At 33.9% G+C, this 21,517-nt stretch overlaps 1 protein-coding gene across 1 annotated transcript in view; it reads right to left on the bottom strand.

Moving 5' to 3' along the window:
* Positions 1-3,353: 3,353 nt before the first annotated feature.
* Positions 3,354-21,517, bottom strand: part of LOC132562601 (uncharacterized) — a 28,585-nt gene continuing 10,421 nt past the window's right edge. The window contains exons 3-7 of the mRNA XM_060227352.1: positions 18,072-18,366; positions 15,026-15,144; positions 8,389-8,431; positions 7,534-7,604; positions 3,354-6,269 (exon numbers count right to left, since the gene is read on the bottom strand). Of these exons, the coding sequence (XP_060083335.1) occupies positions 5,961-6,269; positions 7,534-7,604; positions 8,389-8,431; positions 15,026-15,144; positions 18,072-18,366 (837 nt within the window). The 3' untranslated portion in view covers positions 3,354-5,960. The remainder of the gene's footprint in view (positions 6,270-7,533; positions 7,605-8,388; positions 8,432-15,025; positions 15,145-18,071; positions 18,367-21,517) is intronic.

Consider the following 21,517-nt stretch of genomic DNA (forward strand, 5'->3'; position numbering starts at 1 on the left):
GTATGAGAAACAGAGTAAATAATATGAAAAAGAAGGCGAAGGCCGATTTCTTCTGTAATTTGGAATCACGTGTCTCTACGGCACAAACTGAAAATCCCCGTGCCTTTTGGCAAATTCTTAACAGCTTTTTCTCCTCCTCTCCTCGCTCTATACCTCCTCTAGAATACAATGTTAATGGTATTACCAAAATGGCATTTTGTGACCAGGAAAAAGTTGAAATCCTCAATAATTATTTCACTTCTGTCTCCAGTACTGATGATTCTAATACAAATCTGCCAAACTTCGTCAGAAAATGCATTAATTCACTTTCTAGTTTTATGATCGAAGAAAAAGATGTTTGTGATATTTTATCTATTCTTGACATAAGGGAAAGCTGTTGGTCCAGACAGGATTAATCACCGTATGCTAAAAGCTACAGCCAGAACTATTTCACAACCTCTTACATTATTATTTAATAGGTCTCTAAGGGATGCTGTTTTCCCTTCGGAATGGAAAAAAGCACACGTTTTACCAGTATTTAAAAAAGGAGATGCTCATGTTCCTTCAAATTATAGGCCTATTTCTTTGCTAAGTTGCTTGTCAAAAACTATGGAAAGATGTGTCTTTAAATATATTTTTAACTTTGCTAGAGACAACAATATTTTTACAAGTATCAATCTGGTTTCCTTCCCGGCCACTCCACAGTCTATCAGTTGATAGAAATGTATCACAGTATTGTTAGCTCTTTGGATAATAATGAATATTCTTGTGTTGTATTTTGCGATTTGTCCAAGGCATTTGACAAAGTCTGGCATAAGGGTCTCTTGTTCAAACTACATCAGTATGGAATAGATGGAGTGTTACTATCCTGGTTGGAAAATTACTTAACCAATAGATACCAATCTGTTATATATGGAAACAATACTTATCCTTTTAAGCCGGTCAGGGCTGGGGTACCACAGGGTTCTGTACTGGGTCCCTTGCTGTTTTTATTTTACATCAACGACTTAGCTGATCCCATGAACACTTTTGTGAGATTATTTGCTGATGATTCCTCTCTTCAAAAATCATCTGCCTTTTCAGATGAAATTGAAGTTGCCCTGAATCAGGATCTAGATCGTCTTCAAATTTGGTCTGACCAATGGCTTATGAAATTCAATTCTGCTAAAACGGAGGCAGTTATCTTTTCTCCTAGAAATAACCCTGCCAAACCAAACTTGGTATGCAATGGTGAACCCATTAAATTCAATGATTCGCATCGTCACTTGGATGTAACCTTTAGCAGTAATTGCAAATGGAGTGACCATGTTAACCTCCTCATTAAAACTTCTTCTCAAAAAGTGTGTGCCATGAAAAAACTTAAGTACAAGGTAAATAAGTCTACTCTTAATACTATTTATATATCGTTTATTAGGCCCATTCTTGAGTACGCCTCTTGTGTTTGGGATGGCTGTTCGGAACACTTGTCCGACTCACTAGAAAAAGTCCAATTAGAGGCTGCACGAATCGTTACTGGTCTCACATCCATAGCGTCTCGTGAGTCTTTGTATCGTGAAACAGGTTGGGTTTCTCTCAAACAAAGAAGAGAGGAATCAAAATTGACTACGTTCTACAAAATACACAATAAGATAGCCCCTTCTTACTTGATAAATCTACTTCCACCTATTAGACGTGACTTAAACATTGAATTAAGAAACCCTGAGAATTACCAAATACCCCACAGTTGTCTAAATACTATGAAAAAATCTTTTGTGCCGTCGTCTATAAATTTGTGGAATAACGTAGATAATTCTGTAAAAGCGTCCCCGTCCTTAGATAACTTCAGATCTAAGCTTTCTCCTGTAAACATTTCAGTTCCAGATTATCTACACTCTGACAACCGTTACCTTTCCGGTATACATTGTCAAATAAGGAACAACTGTAGTGGACTGCGCTCAGATTTATTTACGGTGGGAATTGCTTTGTGGAGAAGTCGTTGAAGACCAAATTGCTTTATTTTCTTGTGGATACGTCTATATGAAGACGTGATTTTTAAGTCATATTATGGGGAGATATTAACTCTTCTCTCTCTCTCTCTCTCTCTCTCTCTCTCTCTCTCTCTCTCTCTCTCTCTCTCTCTCTCTCTTAATTTTCCAGTAATATCCGCTGACAAACTGATTTAAACATAAAGTCTACAATTCTGTATTTTTATGTTTATTGTATGAATATATGTCACGTGTTGTAATATATTATCTGTGCTGTATTTGTGGAGAAGAGTTCATAAGTTGCAAGAACTTGTCTCTTGTCCATTTGTCTATTTGTCGACAATAAAATATGTTTAAATCAACTATTTCCCTCTTTGTTTGTGTTTTGTTTTCTTACAAGGATGAAATTACTGAAGACCTTATCTAAACAGGTCACGAGGACCACGCAAAATTCTTCACTTTCACTTCAAATATATCGATGACGTCATGTCTTTATATGACAAGAAACTTATTGACCACGTCCATTGTATATACCAACCAGAATTGGAAACCAAAGACACGGCAGTCTTTTCTACATCAGCCGCTTATCTCTATCAATTCCTGCAAAGAAAGTAAGATGGGCAACTTAACGTCAAGTGAGATGATTACAATCTCCCTATTGGGATTTTCTCTTTCTTTATAGCAACACCCTGCATCCACAACCTATGATGTTTATAAGTCACAGCCAATTCGATATTCACGGATCTGTTCCCATTATCACGATTTTCGTGAAAGAAATCGTCAAATAACGGACAAGCTCGTAACAAAGAGTTTCAAAATATGCAGGTTGATGAAAATTCCGGTCGTCATAGTGATTTCATTGAGAAATATTTATCGTGTGTTATGAAGCTGGATGTGTTTGGTGCTTGTTAGTTTGTTTGCTTGTTTCGTTTTTGCCTATCCTTTTTACTCATTTGAAAATATGACATCGCTTATTTGGATTGATGAAAATTTACATAGCAGATGTTGCCGATGAAGCAGAAAAAACTTACTCTTACGAAACGCTTGGTCTAATATTCATTTCTTTTTTCAGTAGTCTTCGTGTTCATTTTTCTTTTGTGCAAATTTTGCTTCATTTTTATTTGATTGGAGTTTGGATTTTGATCACGCGTACATGCAGGTATTTACTTGTTTTCTAAGCATAGAAGCATTATTAGCATTATGATGCTATATGACAGTACGTCCAGCTGTTATCGTCAGCAAAATGTCCAAAAGTAACATATTCAGATCTACCTCTGTATACGAGTTTATTGCAATTTTGCACTTGACGTTTCGAGCAAGTTAAACATTTCCTTATCTAAAGACTTTTTCTGAAAAAATCTTTGAAACCCCATAACAAACGAATTAAAGCAGAAAGAAAACAATGTCATATTTCGGAAACAATATTTTATTCTTTGTGGAGACATGTCAAGACAAAACAACCTTTAGTACATAATATTGGGATAAACGATGTGCGAACAAAACTGTAACTGATTTCTTCAACACATTATTACACGATATCATGATAATAACTAGAAACATCCGTTATATCTGATGTAATAAAGTACTGAATTGGAATATCGTGTAACTCTGAGAAACAGTAACTGAAGAAATCAATTGTGGCAACCAACTGATTATTATAGAAAACTTCTTATTGGTTTGTGACTTAAAAGTCTTTGGAAACTTGCTTCTTGTACTAAAGGTTTCCAATGAGAATTTGCTAGAAGTTCCCGTAAGAGCCTCCGCACCTCTTGCTTCGTTCTTTGTAGTAATTAAACGAACATTTCTCATACAATTCATAAACACGGTTTCATGTAAAATAATCGTAGTCTTAGTAGGAAATCAGTAGGGACAGATAAAGAATTTGTGAAAATCTATTTAACTATTTAAGTTTCCTTCAGCCTTATCAATGTTTTGAAAAAGAAGCAAACCATTTACCAAATAACTAAAAAAACACCTGATCCAAAGTACGCCGATTCCTTCAAAATTGAAATTATGACATAATTGTTGTTAAATGAATGTTGTTAAACTTCTTTCATCACAGAATGGAATATTGATTTATTGTCGTGACAATGACATAGAAACAGAGTTCAACACGTCAACACAAGTGGCAAGGTCACATATAGACGTGATATAGAGGTCAATGGTAAACGGTGTCGCCATCCTGAATAATGAAATGCGGTGACTTTTGTTGAGTTGATATGTACATTAACGCCATTAAAACGTATCTGTTAATTACCAAGGTTTGTACTACAGGTAGCAGGAACATTCAGAGGATCTCTGTTTTGACATATATATCAATGCACTGTATATAATGATATCAGTGATAGTGATATTTGTATTAACCTATATTACAAATGAAATAAATTTCAAATATACCAGTGAAATAAAATTGATATTTTTGAAAGGGCTGACAGGAAAACATTCGCAGTCTTTTTGGGTTAGCTCCCTTGAAACATCTATTCACTGCAAACGGTAGTATAACATAATGAAAACATTTTGTAAAATATATCAGACATTTGAGAATTACTTTTAAAGAATGCTTTAGTAAATTGCCTGTAATACTGGTTTCTATCAGTGCCTTTTACAAACAAATAAACTCCATCGGAAAAAGCGACACATTAATTTGTACTGATACAAACAACATTGTCAGACCATTGGCTATCTATTTTTTGCAGGACATGTACGAACGTAGAAAATAGAAATATAGATTATCCGTCCTCAGTATTGTATAAAAGGTATGAAAATTGTATGATTGGTTCGATAACAAAGTTAGGAATATAATGATAGATAAACGATAGCTTAATAAAGGTTATTGACCATCTATAGCTCATAGATTCAAGTCTTAACTTTACTTATTAAATGCAAATTATTCATAATCAATACACAAGAAATAACATCAATGAACCAATAATGACTATATATAACAATATTCAATTTTTTACAAAATAATTTGCCTGATATCTTAGCTTTTTTAAAATTGAAGTAAACGAAAGAAAGATGTTCTTTACTTAATAAAGATAAATAAGTTGAACGGTTTCTGTATTCGATTTACCTTTAACTGAATCAAATTATACCCTACAAGAACTATGTGTCTTAGTAAGCTCTTTGATGCATTTCTTACAAATCAAGATTTTTCAATAATAATATAATTGAACATTTTTGTAATAACAATAGATCTGTGGCTTCTATACAACAGTTTGTGTTATATGAATAGACCTTTGGTGATATTAGCGCAACTATGTTACCAATACTGTTATTTCTTATTTTATAAAAATAGACATTTTCTAACTCATTTATTGGAAATACAAATATATATTTACACGCATAATATTACAACATATTTTAAAAGAAAACTTTTGTCCTGCAGCATGCAAGTAAGATTTTCGATATAATAATATTTTGACGATTCTAAGCTGAAACTTCCATCCGAAACAATAATTAAACATTGATTTATTTGTTACTTTTTCTCTTCTCAAAGACAATATAATGACCGAGGAATCAGACAAAATGTCGTCAGTCAAAGGAATTGAAACCACAGTCATTATTTTCTGAAAACTGAATTTCAATATGCATTATAAAACAATTGAAGGGTTTCTTTTATAAAATTTCGAAAATAGAGATATTACTTCGAAAGATAATGTCGAGGAATTCGAACATATCGTTCTCAAACGAAATCATGATTTAAACACTTAAGGGTATGTCCTTATTTTCATCGAAAATTTTATAACACGTGAAAGTTTAGCACTTCGTATACACATGGTAAAGGAAACTTGTGTATGTCAGATACTTTCAAACATTTTGAAAACCTTCAATAATCCAGGTCTGACGGAGGTTTGCAATTCCGTGAGAGGGAAACTGCGCATGTTTGGTGGGGACTTAAAGCGTAAAAGATGTCGTCTGAGGTGGCATGTTTTGGAACAATGACTGAAAGAAAGTATCCGGTGATGAAATGAATGATGACACACTTTTACAAAAGTTTATCGGTCGATGAATCATTTACACCGTTGTTACAGACGATGAACAGGACAACATGTTTCGAAGCGATTTTCCGAAACTATTAGCCCGGCCAACTTTTTGTCTTTTCCTGATTTTTTCTCTCGAGTTTTCGTCCGTGGCGAGAGCCTCTGTCGAAACTTGATATTTCTGTTTCTTTTGAAACAAAAGAGTTTTAAAATGATGTCGTTTATTTGATTTATTTTTCTTTGAAGCTGACTTGTCTGTTGTCGATTTTTCCGTTACTGAATTGTCAAATTGCGAATTTCCAACACCATTGTCACCTTCCAGTGTGTCACTGACGTCTTCCCGCTGTAATGAAAACAGAAATTCAATAGCAAGTAGTTCATATGAATAAGGCATGTGAAAAGCAAGTCATAGACCAGAGAAAACTTTAATGATGCTATCGTGGATTGTACATTTTAATGGCTAATCTTTCCTCAAAAGCTATCGCTCTCTTATTTAGATGAAACAATTCCGAACATAACCTGTCCAGGCCCGATACTATTTAGCGATTATAGATGTTGTTGTCTTGAGGTTGGACAATTCTGAGATCTTGCAATGGAGACACATAACATCGGGTGTTGATTGTTGTTTGAGACGTACATTTTTATTAACGATACAATAAGATATAGATATAGTGAGCGGTCGGTCATTGTTATCTCTTTCCATTTTTTCACCCTGGCTTGGAAAATTGTACAAAGTACACGAAAGTGGATAGCATCTTTACATACTTTAGCGTGAGATACAATAGAGCCAAGAATGAATTAAACTGCATCATTGAGCTGTTTCGTTCTTCTAAGGCTTGTCCGTAGCGCTAACGGCCTAACTTTTGAAGTCTTAGAGTAGACAAGGAAAAAAAATCCAAAATGATCGCAAAACAAAAAAAAAAAAAAAAACAAAACAAAAACATTAGTCCCTTTATTAAATAAATTTGCGTAATTATTATGTGTCTGATAACTTCAAGTCCATGTGAATATTCTGAACCGTGTCACTAACCATTTCATTTCGGAAAGTATTACTGTTGCTAATTCAAATAAAACATTCTACAGATCTATAAATAAAGCCTTATGTAGATTGGTTATTTAGTAAAATGTCTAAAATGGGTATCGACTTCATTTGAAAGTCGAGTGGACGCAAGTATACAACTTCTTCCATATATCAATCTCTCACTCAGCATGACAGATACGAACAAGAAAGTGGATATTCAAAGATCATCGCCAGACTGTGACAGTGATGAATCTCCTCCCCCAAGTATTTACATATAATATTTGAGTCTTTCAGCTACCGTGATTGTTTGACAGCTTAATCAAGTAAATCTTACTCTACCATCGATTTCTGATTCGTGTGAGAAAATGTGTATGGCTCAATGTCTGTTTCACAGAAATGTACATATCATCTCAAGCAAGTCACGTGATGATCTGTGTCAAGTATGTCAAATACATTCAGGAGAATTGTAACTCAAAACACGATAAGGTCATTTCAAAATCAAGTATCTTAAACATGAAAATCGCTTCTGTCTAATAGAAAAATAAAACACATTCTATCTTTACGCCGACAGAGTGATCGTATTTACCCGGAATATCCTTGATATGAGCTCTCTAACTGCGCTTGTCCGACTGGAACCTCTTCGGGATCCTTGCTTTCCTGTATAGAAAGACACAATAAAAATCAATCAACACTGGTCAACCAGACACTTTATATCTGCAATATCAGGGGACATAACTCTATTGTATCTAAAAGCTCTATACCGTGATCATTATGTTAGATGTTAACTTTAAAATGAAATACATTCCGCAATATCTAAACACAAAATTAATAACAACTTCTTCTTTGCCACGCTAGGATACATTAGATGGCAATAAATTCCATGACCTGTCGGGGTCAGTCGGGGTCAGTCGGGTAATTTACGTAGCTATCAATCATCCCCCGGGATTCCATGTAGAGAAGAAATTAGCGCACGAAACATCGGACTAATCCGCAAATCATTTCAATCTAAATAACAACCCGGCTCGAAAGTGTTAATGAGGACATGGGTTCCCAAAGTTCATGAGATTGATGTCAATGTCGAAACATTCATTGCGACCTTTTCTTTTGCTTTTTCTTAGTTTGGAATTGAATTCTTGAAAGATGTCAACCTCAAAAAGGCTTTTACGTTGTTGTTTTTTCTGAAAAATCATGTATCACATTTGAAACAATACAACATTTTGAATAAATTTACTCATACTGTTTCAACTATTCCGCCGATAAAATCGGTATAAACACGCAGTGTCATAATGAGCTAGCCTTCTAACATTTCGTCTTTTAGCCATGCGTGAAATTGTTTCAGCATTTCCATTCTTTTCTTATTTGTTCCTGTTTAATTTCCGGTTTGAAATTCCTTCCTGATTAATCATAGGTAATCGATTTGAAGGTTTTTCAATCAACTCACCCGAGTCAGCAGATCTTTTCTTTTTCTTGCCTTTCTTGGACGACTGAAAAAGCAATAAAGAATCTATGATTAATTAACATATAGATGCCATTGAGAAGAAAACAAATATTCCTTTCTGTGTCAGATTACAATGTACATAATTTTCAATTAAAATAAAAATCACATAGTTCTTACGTGTATTTATCATGCTTGAGAACAAGCGACACTTTTTTGTGCAACATTCAACGCTTAACAGAAATGTATGTATTATGTTATTTTTTCACTCATTGGCTGAAAAGTCGAAAATGGGCAATATTGCAAACGTTTGCTTAATAACTGGACCAAACATGAGTTGTCTGTTACATCAGTGTCATCATTCATCGTTTTTCCATATTTGGTCATGTATGATTATTACTCACTTACATTCTACAAATTATGCTCGTAGAATTTAGATGTTCTCCGATCCTTGTCCTCGCCGAAACTAATGAATCTCGTTTGAGTATCCATACTATAAAACAATGCTAGCAAGTCTTCAAGGATATGGCAGACTTGATTGATTTTGTGTCCTTTAAACGATGTTCGCAAATTTCGAAATGACAGATAGGATAGTAGGCCTTCAACCATGACTTGAACTGACCAGCTGGGAATGACAACGGAACTGTTATTGCCTTCTGACCATTAAATGGGTAAAGTGACCATGTATTATTGGCCACGTGGAGGCCATCACGGTCATTCATTGCATGGTCAATAAGTTCCTGTCCGTTAGAAAAATGACTCTGAGGGATAGTAATTTAGTTATAGCATTTATAGATTTACAACACGAGATTTTCCAGCTTAAAGATTTTGGAATGTGCTGTTTAACAATTGTTATTTTTTTACCCGGAAACAAGTTGTGTGTCATTTAAGTATCATATGTTTTTAAAATGTAGGCATATTTTATATAAAGTACAATATACATTGTTACTCGTTTGAAATTTAAGACAAAATCAAAAACTGGTATCACGCGATTTGAAACAGTAACATTGCGATTTATATGGACAAAATAATGTTTCTCTTAAAAAAGAACAATTTAGATCGTGTTGATAACTCCCGTCTTAATTTCTGCTTGATTATTTTTATCATATGTGTTATCGTCTTCATTTCAATGACACGCATTGTTGAGGTGACATCAAGGTCATGAAAGACAAGTCTCTCAGCTCTAGGCTTAGAATAGGAAATCTCACAATAGTACAAGCGTGGATGATCCTTTGCAGGGAAAGTTTAAATAAATAATAATATATTGTTCAATATTTTTTGTTTTTGAGCCTTTTTTTAACGAAATGTCACTTCAAGCTTGATACTGATACTGTAAATATCGTCATTGATAATTAGGTTCCACACATTTAAACTGATATATCTTCATATATGGAAATATCAATATGTTTTTATTCATTTGAGCGGATGACCTACTTACATATCTATCATCTAAGCTATATTAAATATAAATAATGTGCGAAATTAATAGATCCGTAGTGACTTGTTGTGGTGAAGTGTTATTAATGTTTCATAATAACTCGCGTGTGTGAAGCTGACAAAAACTACATCAGCATGACGCTTGAGATAAATAGTATTCTCTACTGATAATAACATCGTGCAAACGGAGGTCGGATAGTGTTGTAAGATGTCACCTTATGGCTGAAATAGGATGACAACGCGAAATATAGAGGCAATTGTAGCTTAATATCCTTTCTAATGAAAACATTTTTGATAGGTTGCAAATCTACATCATTTTTGTTTATCAATCTTGGACGAAAAGTAGAAAAATCGTTAAAACCATAACTTATACTTGACATTTTTGAAACTTGAACATCATTCGGTTATCCCAAGAACTTTTATTGTTTTTATTGAGGACCAGTTGTATCTGGTATTTCTGCCAAGACAATGTATATCTTTATGTGATGGAAGCTATATGTGTTTAACAGACATCTTAATGTGTCCATTTAAAAACGAAGCGTTGGATTCCTTTAACAGATAAAAAATAAAATCTTTATCTATAAATTCAAAAATGTAATAAAAAAAAAAGCTTATAGTGTATACACGTGTATTAATATCAAGCTGGCCTTCATTGTTATCTGTCATTTATACAAGCAAATATTGACAATGTCTTTGCGATGTGGACGAAATCGATGGCGGTAATAAATCAATGTTTGGTATTTAAGAGGTCGTAAACAGGACAAATACAATTTAGTAACACAACTGTTAAATATGATGTCCGGCTTGTTCGATAATTACATACTATATTTCAAATGGGTTGCTCTAAGATTGCGTTATATTGATCGAACCTAACCGAAATTAATGTGTTGCCTAACAGCACCAGGCAACAAAATGAACAGCGATGCTAACAATGTGTTGTTTATTCATTTACCTAATGACTACTAGTATTATAGGATAAACATAAAATATGTCTACGCTTAACTGATAAATATCATCTAGAATTGTGGGTGACCTTTTTAAAAATATGTTGATTATGTCAAATTAAAATTGATGGATTGCTAATTTGCATAATTGCATTAGCGATAGGTTAGATTTTATGTTGCACCTTACTAAGCGTGACATTTACACACATAACTTCAAACAGTAAACATAATTCTGTTTCCTACCTTATACTGATTACTTAGACGTGATATTGTGCTAACAAAACGAAAGAATACTACAAATAGAAATGATTTAATTAAAGATATTTGGCAGAAAATGAGGAAGGAGAGTTGATATTTCAAGCTCAGCATTTTTAAGTTTAAGATATTATCTTTAAAAGTTATTTTTTCTTCATTTTTTTACTGTTTTACTTCCTTTCTATCATTTTGAAATCCAGGTCTAACGTTATTACTTAAAATGAGACATTTCATACGAGTACTAATTGTTCTGCATTCTACAGGAACCAATTACATATAGATGGAATAGATGAAACAATTTGTGAATATTTAAAAAAGTACCAAAAATAGCTCTCACATTCCATATAAAGAAACACAATTTTCATCTGAACGTGCCAGAGGGCAAAGCATCTTATTATACATGACGTCATGAACCACGAAGCCATAGCATTCATTGTGTTTCAAAACCAGACAAGAAGTAATCTCGTTGCTTGCAGGTGCTAGAAGTACAATGACTGAAGAAAATCTTTCAGCCTAAGCCTTCTGGAAATACAGCTACTGTGAACTGATTAAGCTAAGGTATTACATACAGTGCTTCAGGTCTTCTTCGGAAGTGAGATTTTCATAAGGGTATTCATCAACTGGGCTAGATAACATAGTTAATGATTAAATGTCTGAGGTAGAAAAGGACAGGATGTCAGACAGTATCAACATACGTGATGATGCTGACCATGGATTATTGGCCGTGTATTCTTGGTCAGCATCAATCACTTTTATATGATGTTCTGTCAGCAGTGTACAGATGCGTGAACAGTGCTGGCTTTTGTTTTGCGGTTAGAATATATTGAAACTGTGGCGACCAAGCACATACTGATTGTGTACGGCATTCTCTAAAGCCTCCATTAAAACAAACGATTTTGGAATTTTTAAGAACATAATGCGTATTAGTATCATGGATGAATATATTTCTATAAATAGTGACGGTAACTTTGACCTTAGCCTTTGTACCCTAAACACAAGATAATGCATTTCTTCGGGGATGGTGGTCATTGGTTATACCATATGCCTCCATAAAATGGCAGTGGCATTACAATAAATAAGAGCAAAATACACATTAGTTTTTAAATTTTCTTATCAATATCTTTTTACACATTGTAATATTTTGGATCTATTTCTCTAAAGCTAGTAAACACCCAGAAGACCATTACCGACGAGAAAAATATAATTTTCGATTTTGCTACTTGCTTTAAGCTGGCTAAATTTTGTTCTGACATTTGCAAATTTTATGGATCACTGACGTTTTCTTTAGACTTTGAGAAGAACCTATAACTATACATCTATTCTAGAAATCATAACTCTGAAGACTATTATACGGTCTATTGACCATCCTTATATGACTATAGCCTCAGCTCAAATTTTCAATTTGGCATCTCAAACGTTCGATTCTTCGTAGCAATTTCGAAAACACTTATCATACCATGTCTTAATCCACAAAATGATACCTGGGTCATAAAAGGAAATAAGAATAAAAATGCCTTATTTATATTGCTTCTTTTCATTTTTTAAAATCAATTTCATAATGCTGCCATATTCAAATGCCATATTTAGAAAAATTTCAAGCATGGCATGCATTGGTGCTATTGTCAGTTATCTGGCTTGTAAACGAAATATATGAAAACACAAAATAGATCAATAGTCAATTCATAGCACCGCCAAGAATTGCCTCTAAAATTGCTAAGTTTACAGCATAACATTAAATTGAACAACATAAAACGTGTTGCCTTTTTCGACAAAATTAAAGACGTTAAAAAATAAAGTCATTCCACTAATTAATTTGGAAATTTGAACATGTTGTAATTAGGGAACATTCCAATTAGGATTGATTCTTTGATTAAATTTCAGTTTTGTATTTTGCATCACGTGAACAAAAGTGTAATATTCCACAGAGAGCTGGTAAGTCACGCAAAGTCGTTGATGGTTCTTAACTTTTGAATGACAAGCACAGAAATAAAGAAAAATATACTGATAATTGATAAAAAATAATAAGAAAAGTTTATTACAAGTAGTGCAGTTAACATTACTAGCTCCAGTGTTTCATTAGGTCAATATGAATGGGTTTTAGTGATTGGTGTGAACAAAGAACAAGAATCGATTAAGGAAAGATGGCAGACCTACTATGATCGAAGAATCATCTGAACAGTAAACTATCTTAGTATAGGATAAAAATATCCTCAAACATAAAACATTATAATGGTATAATGTATAGAATGTGCTCCGGTTAATGACAGGCAAAGATGAATGTACCTTAAATACTCTTATACTTGAATTTGTTTTCTCGCATGAAGTTAATTGTTTTTCAAAGAAGCATTTTCCGTGAAGAATTCCTTTGAGGGCGCAGCCGTCATTTATTTAGTGCTAATGTAAAACGTTACTAGAAAAGCTCATTATGCTAAATGAACACTAATTATACATTTTATACATGTTTTTAAAACCAAAAGTTATTTTCAAACAGGTTTCAGCAGCCCCATGTTTAACCCCATGCCATGCATGATTAAGTGTTACAAGTCATTCTCAATTTTTTAAAATTTGTATTTGGCAGAACAAACACCCCTTCCAAGGTGTGACAAAGTATAGAATTAGTCAGTTTATACTTTTTTTAGTTTTTAGGTAGAAAAACAAATATTTCCTGAGAACTTAGACATAACAGAGATAAAGCTTTGTATAGACCAAGTAAAAATTTTCTTTATTAAAATATTCAAATTACTGCAAATTATCACGTTTGCAAATATAATGAAAAACAACCTTTCAAGAAAATTGCATTTGGTTAAAAATATACTCAAACATAACTTTTGGAAACTCATACTGCTTTCCTTCTAACAGAATTACGCTATAGACTAAACTCAATATACAGAGTAAATGCCAAACGACTGCGGAGCTGTCGGCAGTTTTGAAACAAGTTTCCAAATAGCTGTAATATAAGAAACCAAAAATAGTTCCGACCTTTTCAAATGCTATTAAGCTACTCAAGCTTCTCAAAATAGGAGAAGTGCAAATAGCTATTCTACAGTTCATAAAAATGAATCCTTTTACAAAGGCGGTCGAATTCAAATTCCAAAGCGAAGAAAAGTTTGATAAGGCTTAATGAGAAAAAAATTCAACCTATGTATCCTATTTAATTAACTTTAATGGACTCAATTAACGATGTATTACGTCCCGTAAATCCTATAAATTGTTGTTTCCTTGTATTTGTTTATTTTGTTTTTATTGTGTGCTTGAAGACACGCATGCTGTTGGTTGGAGATGTGGACCATTCGCAAGCAATCTCAAAGTGCAGGCGCACGGAGATGTGATACTCTGAAGTGGCACCTCGCCATTGTTTTATCGCCAATGAGTTGAAGTTACAAGTTTCCTGTAGTCATTCTAGCACACTCCAGTACATGACCTTTTCCAGAACAATTATCTGTATACCTTCATGGGTCTCTTGGGAACATCTTCTCAGATATATGAAAATTAGATTTTGATAGTTCTATCGATTACTTTAACTTTATCTCCGAATCTCCTAGGTTTCAAAATTTAGTCCCTTAGCATCACTAACTAGTCCCAAAAGGATGAAACAGCTGTATGATGAAGTTAATTCAAAATTTGGCTCTACTGAATTTAATTCAGAATTTGTATTAAAATTTGTCATTTACTTGTATGTCGTCTGCACTATGCCGAAGTGTAGTAAATATACACCATCGTTTGTCTCCGAACAAGAGCGGAGAGACTTTCACATGTCAATCGGTCTTAATCGCTCTTCTCACAAATGATATTTTACAGTCAAATAAGTCTCATTGTAAAACGTCCCTTTGCTCTTTTTTGCCGTAGCTTCATCAAATTTGTGTTTGAATAAGATTTCATTAACATGGCGGTAGGTTCTTTTTTGTTTTGGACGCATACGCAAAAATGCTTTGGCATGACAATTGTATGCATAATTATGAAGTATTGTATCGTTAAATGATAAACAAAAGATATGAGTATCAACTTACGTCGTTCAAGCTCTCAATTGCTTCCTCGTTCGCGCGCTTTCTGGCTGATTCAATGATATCATTGATGTAATCCACAACCGTTTGTGTGCTGCCGTTGGGATGGACTACCAGTATCACACCTGTAGAAAAAAAATATGGTTATTTCATAAATGTGTGTAAATTGTGAACCTGGATTAAAGTATGGTTAATCTATATCATAAGTGAGTAAAAAAATGGCGTTTAGTAAACTCAAAATCAGCGGATCTTGTGGAGTGATAGCAAGGACATTTTAGTTTGTTAATGGGCCATGGTATATATATATGTATATATATTCCATGTTATCTTGTTTGGGCGGTTCAAAATAGTATTCCTATTATTTCCCCTAGAATGTTTTCCTTTGTTTGCCTGCGCACGTGCGAATGAGAAATTTGCAAAAATGATTAACAGAAATAAAAAATGACATTGTGCTGAATTTAAAAAATATCTCTCCCACGCTTTCATAAGCACGTTTCGTTAGGGAAGCGTCAACAAGAGGGCTACCACAAATAACGACGAGCTATACTTCTGTAATAGATAGATAATAAAAATGTTGAGAAAAATAGTAAGCTAGTGTGAGTTGAAAAGAAAGGTGAGACCAGTTCAGAACTGGATCTGACAGGAAACGATTACATTTTCCACAAAGGTATCACAAACCGTTGTGTCCGATTCTGATCTCAGTTTCAGTAGTATTGATAAACGATAAAACAGCCATTCCTTCGCTATCAATCACTACATCATTGTGTCGCTGATCAGCATTGAAAGCACCTTTTTTCTTTTTAAAAAAGTCGATTGTATCTCGAGTATATCTTTAATGCAATATGTTCGCTGAATTGTCAGAAGAGTGAAACAACCGTATAATGAGGGGGGTTTATTGTGTCTATACTATTGATGATGAAGGGAAATTATTGGCGTTATACTATTGATGATGAAGGGAAATTATTGAGTTTATAGTATTGATGATGAAGGGAAATTATTGAGTTTATAGTATTGATGATGAAGGGGAATTATTGGCGTTATACTATTGATGATGAAGATGAATTATTGGCGTTATACTATTGATGATGAAGATAAATTATTGAGTTTATACTATTGATGATGAAGATGAATTACTGAGTTTATATTATTAATGATGATGAATTATGGGGTTATACTATTGATGATGAAGATGAATTATTGGGGTTATACTATTGATGATGAAGATGAATTATTGGGGTTATACTATTAATGATGAAGATGAATTATTGAGTTTATACTATTGATGATGAAGGGAAATTATTGAGTTTATAGTATTGATGATGAAGATGAATTATTGGGGTTATACTATTGATGATGAAGGGGAATAATTGGGGTTATACTATTGATGATGAAGATGAATTATTGGGTTTATACTATTAATGAAGATGAATTATTGGGGTTATACTATTGATGATGAAGATGAATTATTGGGGTTATACTATTTATGAAGATGAATTATTGGGGTTATATTATTGATGATGAAGATAAATTATTGAGTTTATACTATTAATGATGATGGGAAATTATTGAGTTTATACTATTTATGATGAAGATGAATTATTGGGGTTATACTATTGATGATGAAGGGGAATTATTGAGTTTATACTATTGATGATGATGAATATCAGCAACAATCCAACACTAAAGACGGAACGTGACCAACAAGAAATTACTAAATTTCAAAGAATTTTCCTAAAAAAGGAAAACCCCTTATGATTTGATTCTTTTTTTCTGTTATCTTGTTGATATAAATTTTCTCGAACATCTTTAACATTGCCATGGATTGAACAGAGAGGATCTTTACTGCAAATTAAGTTACCAGAGATACTACAACGGTAAAATAGCATGTATGTATGGGGCTTTTAAGGGAATCCAAAGAAGGATTCGATTTAAACCGAACAGAATGCCACATTGAATGCAATGAATATAAATGAGACATAGGTCAATTTCTTATTGATTCTTCTATGTTATAAAGCTGAAAACCTGTCGATGTATGTTTCAAGATGATTACGCGGCAAATCCCCAGAGTCTCTCGTTGTTAACAGGAAAAATGGGTAAACCAAAGCCAAATTTATGCTGCTTACATTGTATATGTTGGAGTGTTATGTGTCGATGCCTCAGGTTGAACAAGATGATAACTGGCATCGAAGCGTGAAGCCTGTCTTTCTTTTTTTTTTTTTTATCAAAACCACAGTTAGTCAACCCCAAGACCAAGCCCCACAGCTGGTTCATTACAATGATTGCGGAAAATAGATACAAGTAACATACATCATCAATGTTATTGTTAACTCCGGGTCTCAGATGTGTGTTCTTGTTTATACGTATCTGACATTTGTAGTGCAATTGGTAACAAATAAAACTGACAATTGACATAATTAATGCAGTGTAAACAATGTTGTCATTTCAATTTAATTTGTTTATCATTCCATGTCTGTCATTTTTCGTAGACTAAATTGACTAATGGACTGAGGTATGTAAACAAATGTATGTTTCCACCAAATGTTGGTGTTACAGATTACGTCACATCAAAAAATAGGATTTTGTTTATATCCGTGAATCAAAATGTATCATTGCATTAGCACTGTACAAATAAAGTTAGAAGAATGCTTCGAATGTCTTAAGATGTATTCATAGAAGAAAAAAGTGCATCTTGAACAAGTGGAAGAGTGATTTAATGTACATTTATTGATCCCCTCCTCCCCACACACAATAAATTCCCTCTCAAATATCAGCATTTTGTCTTACGTTACAATCTTAATGAATACATGCATACCTGATCACTTTATGTGCTTTAGTATACAAGCTGTAAAAGTTTAATTTTCAACGATTCAAAATTCCGCCAAAAACTAAAAATAAATTAGATATATTACGATTTTCCTCAATTTATTTTTTCTTACAAAGTATTCCTTTTTGCGATTATATTCCATCCATGAAAATAGCGGAAAATAAGAAAATACCAATATTTGAAGTAACTGCTTTGTTAAAACCCGAAAATGGTGTAATTTTCGTTTACCATTATTTTCGTTGTCATTTATCGTTACTGGGTTTAATTCTGACCCTGCAGCCTCTTTTTCGTCCTGGCTTTCTATAATTTCTGGGTCATCAAGATCTGTGACGTCAACTTCCACTTGCGGTGCAATGAACTGTTCCGCTTCCGCTCGAGGCGCAATGAGTTGCTCCGGGCTTAGACAATCCAGATAATCTGTTTTTATGTTTAAACCGATCTCGCTGACCTTCTCATGGCTTTTGTCAACAACAGCATCACTGGGATCAGATGGAAGGTGTTTTTGCTCAGTTTTATCCCGGATCTGGAAAAAAATGCATATTGAATGTAAAGTAGCCGAACCCATAGTAAATGACGGTATTTATATGTAAATTGGTCAAACGAGTTATAATACACAACGTTTAAACGTTTTGCCACTTTCCACATGTGATAGGCAAACACAACCCGATGGCACTATGGCCGTAATCATGCGATCTTTAGGCTATCAATCATACAAATTATTTTTGTCATCTGAAAACAATCACATGTTTGCCAGAAAGGATATCGGCTTTTGATCCGATCGGGTTAATCATTTACACATTATCTCCCACGTCCATGTGAGGAAACACCAGGTAACTAAACCTATGATATCCGAGATCGTCATGACTGGTTGCCATGCTATTGTCATTGGCTGAGCTTGAATATGAAGATGTTTGAGCGTAGCAAAGACACGAATAATAAAAAAAATAATAAAATATTTGGCAACCGGAAGCTAATGGTTATTTTTTCAATAACCGTTCGTGTCGCATTCCCAAAGTGTGAATATATCATGGAGGTCATGATTTCCCAAGTCATCTTCTAACCCAGAAACAGAAAGTTTTGTAAGATGTACTGTGCTTTATGTATATATTTCCTCAGTAAGAATGACATAGTCTGAAATCATATATTTTCGCGGGTCTCAATTTTTCTGGTTTCAAACAAAAAAAAAATAAAAAAAAAAATGAAGAAAACAACAAAAGGGCTATGGTCCTTAACGGTCATTTACCCTTCCACGAATGGATGGTCAAACCACATAATTCGCTGATGGTGGTCTGACAAATCCGATAAATTCAAATTTTGAACATTCCTTGAAAGTATCAGAAACTAAGGAATGGTAGGTTCAGTTCATAAAAACCAGTTGCACAATCACGTTAAAAAATGGTTTCTGTGGTACCATATTGAAGTTTTGACCAGGGCTGAAAAATTACAACCAATTTTTTCCCTAACCAATCAAACTCTCCGTAGTGTATATGAAACTTGAGAAGTAGTTCAGACCATTTGTTCAGATGAGTTATGTTGGATTTTGGATCAAAGCCTAATATGAAGGCCCCATTTGGTTGAAATCTACCCAGGCATTAAGAAGGAGTAACGAAATATTGGATAACTTCCCCTTTAGAGGCCCGCCCCCGCCCTCAGGTTACTAAGTGTTGACTCATCTTTTTGAATTTAAGAACTGATTGGTCACCTGTAGTGGTGTTTAAGGCCAAATTTTGTGTAAATCTACCACGCATTAAGAAGGAGTAGCGTTCTGAAGCAAAATATTGTCCAACTTCCCCATTTGGGAACTCACCCCAAAGTCCCTAGGGTATGAATTCACTTTCTGAATTAAAAAAAAAAATGATTCCCCGCCCGAAATGATGCTTCAGGCCAAATTTAGTGGAAAGCCATTCAAGCCTTAAGTAAGGGCAGCATTTGAAGCAAAATATTGACTAACTTCTCCATTTCGAGCCCAGACTCCAAATCCCTAGAAACTACATCAACTTCCTGAATTAAAAAACTTATTCCCCTCCATCAACGATGTTTCAGACTAAATTTAGTTGAAAGCCATTCAAGCATCAAGAAAGAGTAGCATTTTGAAACAAAATATTGATTGACTTCTCCATTTCGGGCCCTGCCTCTACGTCCCTTCGAGTCACATCAACTTTCTAAATTAAAAAAAAGAAGATATTTCAGACCAAATTTAGTGAAAATCAACAAAGGTAGTAAGAAGAAATAATGTTGTCAAGTAAAATATTGACTTTCTATTTGGGGCCCTGTTCCCAGGTCCCTAGGGATAGAGTCAATTTTCTGAATTTAAGAAATGAGTTCCCACCCTCAATGATGTTTCAAACCAAATCTGAAAGAAATCTGAAGAGGCATTAATCAGGAATGGTGTTTGAAAAATTACGGACTGCGGACACCGCACGACGACGGACAATGCACTATAGCAATAGGTCATGTGACCCAAAGTATTTCGAGGACACATTATTTTGTGGATAAATATATCTCATTACATTTACTTATACTGATTTTAATAGTCCATGGACATAAGAAAGGTTTAAAAGTATTTATGAAACCATCGAAAATAAATTAACCACAAAAAATGAATGATTTCACAGTGTGGCAAGAAATTCCTATTTATGAGCCAAAAATGGACATGTCTTAAGCACCCAGTTGTCTAGGACACAGAAATTAACTACTGATGATTCAATTTGAGGTAGTCTTTTTTACATAAACAGTCAAGCCATTCAACAAAAAAATAACAAAACATCCAACATCGTCAAAAAGGACGCTTTAGCAATATAAGCAGTCGGTACCCACAGCTTTCCTTAACAAATATAATGTTATTAGATCAGTGTTCATAATACAAATAAAAATAAACAACACGTTAACTACAACATAAACCGTCTTACTGAACACGCCCATCGTCATATAAACATTCATAGAGAGACTGCAAAAGGCATACAAATTCATAGGATAAGATACAGTAGAGCCATAAACTAAACAAAACTGCATCATACAGTTGTTTTGTTCTTCTAGTGCGCAGTCAGTTACTGATACTTAGTCTATATGTTAAACCCATGAGGCAACTGAGCAAAGCCTAAAATGATCGAAAAAATGTAAAAAAAAAATTAGATGGAGAGGTTCACTAGCCCCATGATTCAGTACATTTTGTAATTCTTTAAATGTCAATTTTAGAAGAATGTAAAGTACATGTGTATATTCCGATCTGTGGCACTATTCGAATGAATCAAAACTTTGCATTCAGATTACGGCAAACCTCGGAGACAAATAGTCCACCAGCAGTATATCTACCACCTGCAATCTCAAGGACATACAAAGGAACCTACATATCATATTTAACTTACATGTGAATACGAAAAAAATCAAGATTCTCCTAGAGAGCACTTGTAATAAACAACGGATTCATAACATAAAAAACCTAGTCAAAATCAGATCCCTGTAACTGTAGCTTAATTGTTTTGTTTTGCGCAGTCACAAGAAAGTAATTCTCTGTAATATGACAACCAGCAGGAATCTTTGTAACATCCATTGTTATAAACAAAGAGACTCAGAATACAGGACAAGTTAAAACAGGACAGTATCTTATGTTATCATCATGACAACAACAGCAACCTTCCGATAGTGTTTCTCAATGATGCAAATGCCTATTTTCA

Source organism: Ylistrum balloti, unplaced genomic scaffold (genome assembly GCF_031769215.1).
Source record: "Ylistrum balloti isolate Yb309-2 unplaced genomic scaffold, AGI_CSIRO_Ybal_v1 Utg371462, whole genome shotgun sequence".
Lineage (NCBI taxonomy): Eukaryota > Metazoa > Mollusca > Bivalvia > Pectinida > Pectinidae > Ylistrum > Ylistrum balloti.